This window comes from Pollachius pollachius (assembly GCF_949987615.1).
Source record: "Pollachius pollachius genome assembly, chromosome: 3".
Classification (NCBI taxonomy): Eukaryota; Metazoa; Chordata; class Actinopteri; order Gadiformes; family Gadidae; genus Pollachius; species Pollachius pollachius.
In genome coordinates this window covers 33,687,142-33,696,349 of record NC_136936.1, presented here as the reverse complement: position 1 = coordinate 33,696,349, position 9,208 = coordinate 33,687,142, and the positions used below count along the sequence as shown (strand labels likewise).

At 46.6% G+C, this 9,208-nt stretch overlaps 1 protein-coding gene across 1 annotated transcript; it reads left to right on the top strand.

The window, feature by feature from the left end:
- Positions 1–528: 528 nt before the first annotated feature.
- Positions 529–8,769, top strand: LOC307073034 (arginine and glutamate-rich protein 1-A-like). Its single transcript, XM_079732700.1, has 4 exons — positions 529–1,084; positions 2,905–3,130; positions 5,937–6,020; positions 7,058–8,769. Exons 1-4 carry the CDS (start codon positions 744–746, stop codon positions 7,220–7,222), a joined length of 816 nt encoding a protein of 271 aa, XP_079588826.1. The 5' UTR covers positions 529–743; the 3' UTR covers positions 7,223–8,769.
- The last annotated feature ends 439 nt before the right edge of the window (positions 8,770–9,208 follow it).

The window sequence follows — 9,208 nt, the reverse complement described above, 5'->3', positions numbered from 1 at the left end:
GACTATCTAGAAGGACTAGGCTACTTTATTTGGAGATGCCCCTGGAATCCCCATGTTTCTTTATAAATAACTAACTACCATTAGTGACTAGAATCATTTCATCACTTCTAGACTGAATTGAATTAATGCATTCCATAGTTACCAGTAAATATACCAATGCATATGGATTTTTTAATTTTTTTACCAAAAAAATATATTCGGGGCTAATTAAATATTATCGCCAGAATAAAAGAGCGTAGTGACACCACTGGTTCACTTCATCACATCCTAATGTAACATACATAACGTATGTCCCGAGAAAAACGCACACTCACACATACACAAAACATATACACATACATTATACCATGGGTCCTAAAAATAAACGTTGTCATCTTTTGAACATGTAATCGTTCAAATTTATAACAGTTCTACATGTTCATTGATTGTTTTCTCTACATATAGGTAGACAGAGTCGTTGATTGGCAACGAAGATAGCCGAACAATTCCGAAAACCGAACTGCCTCATGGGAAACTAGAGGCCGTCGCCTTCCCTGGCCGCCATCTTTCTATCCGGCAAGTTAACAGAGCAAAATAACAACCCCTTTCGAATTCATTTTTGTCTTTTAACCTCTTATTTCAGAAGCTAAATTCGGTCGGTTATCATCCATAACGCCCTATAACAGTCGTAGTTGGAGTTAGGCGTTCTTATACAAATATATATTTGCCAGAAGACACACTAAGTGTGGGTAGAGGGGGTCGACATGGGCCGCTCGCGGAGCCGCAGCTCCTCGCGCTCCAAGCACTCCAAGAGCAGCAAGCACAGCAAGAAGCGGAGCCGCTCCCGCTCGCGGGACAAGGAGCGGGCGAAGAAGCGCTCCAAGTCCCGCGAGTCCAAGAGGAACCGACGAACCCGCGAGGCGTCGCGCTCCCGCTCGCGGTCCAACACCGCGGCGGCCGCTCAGCGCCGGGAGAGGGTACCCGCCTCGCCCCCGGAGCGCATCGACATCTTCGGCCGGACGCTGAGCAAGAGGAACGCGCTGGACGAGAAGCAGAGGAAGGAGGATGAGGAGAAGAAGGTGGAGATGGAGCGACAGCGAAAGATGTACGTCTCTACCCCTCTTGTATTCCTCCATAGGCCGCTATTCTGTTCACGTATGCATGCTACCATGAGCCGGCTAAGCTTTTCTTTAGCACTGATGCATTCACCCCCATCTGGTCTGAGTGCTAAGCTAGCTCGCTAAGCTATCATGGTGGGGGGCTATTATGCTTTTACGTTAGCTTAGCATTAGCATGCTGCTATGGATGACCAGGGGCCTGGCGTTTCATGGCGTAGACGTTGCAGAAAGTGTTGCCAGATTGGTTCAGTCTGTCAACACTGTTTGCACAGCTCACCGGTAAGCCGGTCGCAGACCACCAGCAGCGGCACAGTGGACGCGTGTCCCCGTTTTCGAATAGCTGACTGTTTACGTCCACTACTTGACAAGCGAGGGTTTAGGTTACTGGCAAAAATGTAGATTTTGTATTAGTCTAGGCTGGTGTGAACACAGCACCAGCATAGGACATTGCCTTTTTCTTAAGTTCAATGATGCTGGATGCACCATCATCTATCCACCCATGTCTCCTATTTGAATTAGTTATTTTTTAAATCATGATCATCGTGTTCACCTCTTAACTTGCATACTGGTATGGATTCAATGAACCAGTTATGCAATGTTTTAAAACAATACACATCTGTTTATATATTTCTATATATAAAATATGTATGTGTGTTGCCTGCTACATTTTGTCGTTCCTTTCTGTAAACTAGCTGTATGGCAGTAGGCCAGATCCATATAGGTTATAAAACCACAAGACCCCAGCACTTTTGACACATTAGTTGACTGAGAGGAATCGTTTGGCCATCAGCATAGCGAAAGTTGCTGCCTCAGCGCGCTTTTCTAACAAATTGCAAGACTGCAGCCAGTGAATGTCTCAAAAACATGTTTCACCTGGCTGCCTACAAAACGCCCGACCACCCCCCCCATACACATCCACCACCCTGTACACATCCACCACCCTTTGTCCGCTAACAGGTGATACGAATCTGACATGCAGGACGCCTATTGTGGAAGTTGATGGTGGCCAGAGGCACACATCTCAGTCACCTGAGATCCTCTGCATTGCTCCACACCTGGTGCCTTGAGTTTGTCTCCTTGTCCGCCTCCGCTTGGTAGCCACAGGGCCACTTAACCTTCCATACACATGTAAATACCCAGGCATGGACGCTTTTTGGAAGGAGGATGCACTCTTTTTTTTCTTCTTCTCTAGACACAAAGCGAAACCAAACCCCAGTGATAGGGAAGGGCGTAGTAGACAGTGTTATGTGTTGCTAGTTCGCCCCGAAGGGTTTTCCTTAGTCCAAAAGCATCCTGACAGTCGTCCGAGCATAGCTTCCTGTTCTAGGGGGTATTAGAAAACCAATCAGATAAAAAGATAAAACAGCTTTCTGGATGGATGAGCGTAACACCAGGTGACACCTTGTGCAACCATTTCTGTCTCACTTGACGGTTGGCTGTTGACTCTCATAAGAGTGGGCCGGTAGGCAGAAGCTGGAGTTAAACCTGTTCACTTTTCCTAATGGAGATCTGTGTGTCACGGCTCAACTCCCTCTGACAGTTATTCCTGTTGGTGTAAACTTCCTGTGACCTATAACATCCTAACCCACTCATTCACTCGGTCTAACCTCATTAATAATGGAGGCCAGTGTATGCTGTGCACTCTTTTCCCTGACAATATCGTTTCTGGGTAAGGTTGCGTTCAAACCCCTGCGGAATGCTGTGTTTAGTTGCCTGCATGCAATATGTAATGTTCTGACGCCTATCTTAACAAAACCCAACCCTCTGTTGTCTTCTCCCCTTCGCCTCCTCCTCCTCCTCCCCCCAGCCGGCAGCAGGAAATCGAGGAGAAGCTGATCGAGGAGGAGACGGCGCGCCGCGTGGAGGAGCTGGTGGGCAAGCGCGTGGAGGAGGAGCTGGAGAAGCGCAAGGACGAGATCGAGCACGAGGTGCTGCGGCGCGTGGAGGAGGCCAAGCGCATCATGGAGCGGCAGCTGCTGGAGGAGCTGGAGCGCCAGCGGCAGGCCGAGCTGTCTGCACAGAAGGCCAGAGAGGTAACGCTCGGTCGTTTGGAACGCACCCCCGGCCCATTCCCTTTAACCCCCCCCTCCCCGCCTGAGCACCCACCTACTCGTCACCCGTGACCCCTTCCCCCGCAGGCCCTAGTACGCGAACCCCCCCCCCCCCCCCGTCTCCTCCCTGATCCCCTCAGACTAGGAGCCCAGCCATGGCACAAGTGTGACCAGAGGGAGGCTGAGTAAGAGAGCTCTATAAATTGGCCAGACTAGATCGGAGAATCTCAAATCAAGGTCCAGTTTGGGATTGGATTGGGTGCAAATGGATTGCCGCCTGTGTGGCATTTGGTTAGACGTGTTACACTTTTACGAGTTTTTTTGCGAGGTCAATTACTATCTTCTTGGCTACAATTTTTGTCATTGGTGATGCTTCTGCCATGGCTGAGTTTGCTGGACCCGACATTCTTTGTATTCCCCCTCTTACCGCGTTTCAGCTGTAGCCAGTTTCTTATATATGTAAGCATTAATGTCTTCACTAAAACAACACTCTAGTATTGTTTTTCTAGCCAATGTCGCCGTGCCCAACAGTGGCCGATTTAGCTCCAATATTCTTATTTAATACTTTTTTTAAATTTAGCTTCATCTTGCTGGCTTGCATTCTGTAACCTGATACTAACCTTTTCAGATAGTGTTTTTATGTCGTCAAGTCCAATCTCACAGCGCCGTTGGTATGGTCCTCCCCTGAGCACTGGGTTGGCCCCCTGGGCAGGGTGTTGAGTACAGTAGCAAAGCATCGCTAATAAGGAGAGAAGGTGGAGGGTAGCGACCCAGAGGTGCTCGGGGAGCACCCTGTTGCTCACCACTAATGTGTTGGGAGATGTGGTCTGAGGGCTCCAGTCTCCGTCACTTAGGACACTAAACAGCGCTCACTAGGGCTGTGCATGCCTCATTCATAAATGTGCCTAGCCCGCAGCATTCCGATTCTGTCCACCAGAACACCTTATTCCCCACAGGAAAGGCAGAGGTGTGTTTAGAGCGAGGAACCATCCCTTCACCTTCCAAGAGTAGGTACTTGAACAGGCCAGGCGGATTCTGCTCAGGCATTAGTTTGGCGTTTTCTCCCATCAGTGCAATGTGTAGAGAATGTCCTTTGGGGAATCCCTTTAGGTTAATTGATGGCTTCTTTGTTTCTACATCTTCGCTACGATTCCCCCCGCTTTCATCCCCACCCCCTCCTCTCTAATAACACTTGTTTTGAGACGCTCCCATTAGATGGCATCCATTGTGGGATACAAAACGGTGACGGACCACCACATTTCCTGTTTCCTGTTTGAAAAAGGTCAACAATCTCTGGTCTAACCCTTATTGTCTGTTAACCCTGATTACATACATTTTGTTGCGCCCTTTTTTATGTTAAAAAAAAGAAGTAACTTTTTCTTTTTCTCATGAGAATGTGCTGTGTTTTGTCCTGACAACTTGCTTCCTTTAGGAGTACGGCTTATTTCTGCATCCATGTTACCTCCGTTGATGTTGTTTTATTTATTTTATTTTTGGAAACACTGCTGTCTTGTTAACACAAGCACCACCTTCGTAACAAGCGTTTGACCCGAGCAGGCCTGCAGTTCTCCTGGCTACGCCCCCGCGACACAAACTGCACAGTACTTGCACACACACACACACACGGACACACACATGCACACACACACACACACACACACACACACACACACACACACACACACACACACACACACACACACACACACACACACACACACACACACACACACACACACACACACACACACACACTGATCAGCACACAGAGAGAAGCACTGTGTTCTGTTCTCCACGGCTCTGGCCCGAGAGGGATCTGAGCACCTGTTAAGCAGAGGAATGTGTAAAGAAAGAATGCAAGCTGGCCCAGTCTTAAGCAGTTCAGAGATCAGTACAAGATAAATAAGACTATTTCCCAGTGTGCAATGTGGCGTATGGCAGAGTACCCCTCTCACCTACCCAGCCACCTTCCTTCCTACCTACCCACCCACCCACCTACCTGCCTGCCCCCGGGACGCGCTTCTCTGTCTCTGCAGGGGCCACACAGTCTGGACCAGACAGTAAATATTCAACCGTTTAATGGCGAATGCTTTCACCAGTTGTGTAGGTACACAGGCAAGGAAAATGCGTAGGTATACGTGCATTGGTGAGCCAAAACTATTCCCTCCAATTTATCCTTTTTTATTTTTTTATTTGTTTTGATCTCTCTCTCCCTCTTTGATTTTCTTTCATGATGTAAATAAAGAAGTTGCATATTTTCTTAGTCTAGATTGTTTTTATCTGTCTACTCGTGAGTGTGACAATTGGGTTATCCCCTGTAGGTTTTTAATTTTATTTGATACAATCATCGTTAATATCAGACTGGTGCAGAGCCAGTCTTAAATTATTTTAGCGGGAGGGTTTTTTACAGCCAATAGGGAGGGAAAAAATTTGAATCATAGTGGGCTTAGTTTCAACCCCCGCAACCCCCTTCCCTCATTTAATAACTTTACCGAGACCCCATTGTGGGTAAAACAGCAAAAACTATTCTGGTTGACTGCAGAGAATGCCCAAGTGTGGTCATGTGCGTGATACTAAACAAGCCTTTTTGTGGTGCAATGAAAAAGTTGTGAGTGGGAGTCTCTCTGTGTGTGCGTGAGTTTGCCTGCTTTGTGAGGACTGTGCCTGCTTGATGAGGACCGTGTGTGTTTGTGTGTCTGAGAGGCTTGGACGGCGGGCCTGAGTGTGGTCTGGCCGTAGTGGCAGTAGCCTGTTCGTGAGCTAACTCTGCACCGTGTCACCCATATAGGAAGAAGAAAAATCCAAGCGGGAGGAGCTGGAGAAAATACTGGAGGAGAATAACCGCAAGATCGCGGACGCCCAAGCCAAGCTGGTACACACGCACTCTAATTCACACCCCCTGCTCGGAAGCCATACCATACATGCCTGATTTCTATGTCTTATTCATGGGAACACAAGGAAGTGTATTGCTAAATACCTCCTTGTATTTTTGGGTTCATTACACAGCTGCTTTTTAAAGCACAGTGTATTATTAGTAGGTGTTCCATTAATTTCCAAGGGCCTCAATCCTGTTGGTAATAAACACATGTTGATATTAATTATAACTAATGCATTAAACTAATACCCAAAAATGATAATTAATCATGGTGACTGAAGATTTTCCAAATAAAATCTAGCAAACCAGACTAATCCTGTTTAGTGACTCTGCCAGACTTGTTAAACGGGCCAAGTCTGTTAACCTCAGCTCTGCATTGCGTACTAACGATGGAATATTCTGCTGTATGGACAGAGCTATTTGTAAACATCATTTAGTCGTCCCCAACAGTTGACAGCTCTCCTTCTTGAATGCCATCTGTGGTTTTAGTGGCACATTTTTTACTTCCTAACATCCAGATTAGGAGCACTTTAAGAGGTGACGTATTTCCTTCAGAGTTTGTTCCTCCAAACATCCAGCTGAGTGTTTGCATTGCAAAAAGCCCTGGGTTCCTCAACCACATCAGAGTGGCCCGTCCTCATGGCACCGGCTTGCATTTCTATCAGTTGTGTGGTGGACTGGACAATCAAGTTTCTTATTTACATTTATTCCTATATTTACTGTGTTCCTGCGTCTGTTTTAGGGCTTACGTCCCACTCATGACTAATTCACAAGGCAGTGTTTATTTAATTCCGACTTGATTTGGCGGGCTGATTCCACAGTGAGCAAGTAGCCATTAGAGAACGGCGAGAGGGAAAAAGAGCGGTTGAGAGCACCGAGACAAATGCATCACCACTGTACCTGGAGGGGTCTCGGGGAAACTTCTAGCTAATTTGTGGGTACTGGGCTCCAGGGTGGTTCTGTCCCCACATGACCTTGTGTTCTTTTGCTAACACTTTATGTGTGTGTGTTTGCTTTACTGTGTGTTTTGTCAGGCGGAGGAGCAGTTGCGCATCGTTGAGGAGCAGAGGAAGATCCACGAGGAGCGCATGAAGCTGGAGCAGGACCGGCAGCGGCAGCAGAAAGAGGAGCAGAAGATGATCCTAGGAAAGGGCAAGTCCAGGCCCAAACTCTCCTTCAGTCTCAAAGCCACGGAATGAGAGACCCAGAGAGAGAGACAGACTGCTCCTCTTCCACCGCTTCGCCCCGCGCACCACCTCCCCTGCTGCTCCTCTCCTTGTTGTCTTTATCCACCCACCTCCTCCTCTTCCACCTCCTCCTGCTCCTCTCCGCAACTCCACTCCTCGCATCCTCCTCCTGTCCTGAATGCACGCTTCGTTTTTGGAAGTGCCCAAGGAAGGCCGGGGACTCCAGGGGGGGAGGCAGGAGATCCTGCGTCTCGACCCCTTAACCCCTCCACTCCCCAAGACCTGCGTCCTCCAGGTACCCATGGAGGAGGATGGATCGGTTCACCTTAAAATGACGTCAGCCGGTCCGGTTCTCATCCCACCTCCCCCCTCCTCCCTGACCCCTCACACTGATGGCTAGTTTGTGCTGTTTTTTTGGGTTTTGTTTATTTGGAATTATTTCGATTTTTAACGAACTTTGAACTTTTGGTGTAGAATGCTAATACACGATGATGCCCTCGTCCTCCATCATAGGTCTTAACTTTGTTCCAAGGAGTAAACCCTCTGCTCTCCTCTCTCTCTCACTCTCATGCGCTCCCTCTGTCTCTCTCTCTGTAAAGCAAGACAGCTTAAGGATGCCCTTTTTATGACATGGTTGACTGCATGTACAGCCCAGCTGTGTTCAGTTGGGCATATTTAAAACCGTGGTGTGCAGCTTGGGAGTTGGTCCTGTGGTTTCCTTTGCTCTGACCGCCATGTTTTCATTTTTTATTTATTTAGTTTTCTTTTTTTTTTTTGAAAGAAAGAACAAAAATAACACATTGAAATAAAAAGGCAGTTGGCTATGAACCGATCATAACCGTGTGTTTGCAAAAAAACACAAACAAACACATGCCCACCTTCTGTTGTCAGAGATTCAGCCTTCCTTCATTCTTCCATAACTCCTAAATTCACAATTCTCACAATTTCACGACTTTTTTTAGTACACTTGATCTCAAAACAATTCTCAAAGGAAAGGTGAATCAGGTTCAATTCCCAATCTGCCCTGACCTAAGGGCAGGAAGTATACAATAATGGGGCAGGGGGGGTTGTGGTTTCCCGTATGATGTAATGTTAATTAGCCTTTGCTGTGATGTGCTGTCCTGACACACCCCTCATGATTGTGTCATGAAAAGGATTCCATACTCAGAAAATCAAACTATACAGTGTCCGTATAGTTTTTATTGGACTGTAGAAGGGGGGGGGGGGGGGGGGAGGGGTGGTCTCTTGGTTAAATTGTACCGCTGGTAATCCACATTCTGTCCCTTGCTGTTGGTGTAGTCAGTCAATTTAGCAGCCTCTGTTTTCGTTAACTTTTTTTTCATAAAGGATGGCCAAGTTCAGGTAAGAGATACGGTGCATGGTCGAGGTCAGTGTGTGTGTGTGTGTGTGTCTGTGTCTGTGCGTGTGTGTGTGAGTGTGACGCACTGGCCTCAGGTGGGTATGACTTCAGTTTTTTTTTTTTGGAGATTATCTTGTAAATTTCACCCAATTGTTAAGGGACTAAGCAAGTCACCCAATAAATTCCTTGAATGCGTAAATTGATTGTGTCTCATTACCAGTACATCAATCATATTGTAACCTTTTTTGTTCAGATCTCTATATTCAGATGAACATTATCAAACAATGTAGATAATTGTCAGAGCCAAAGCCATTTAAAATAAAAATAACTACGTGACACGTAGGCTGTAACGGCAACAATTTATGTCAGCTGGTTGTTTCAAAAGAATTCGTAATCTTGGCCAGAATGCTTTGTCAGTGGGTCCATTTAACAATATGTTGGTGGATATTTTGGACAGGATTTTTCCGGTCTAAGTCTTCTATAAATATTTTGAAACTAAAGAAGCTAACGGACCAAATTTTGACCTTAGACTCAGAATTCTGATTTAAACATCCAAAAACTCAGAATTGTCCAATCTCAAAATTCTGTCTTCATTCTAAGAATTCTGACTTTAAACTCTTTAAACGTCACAAAGGAAA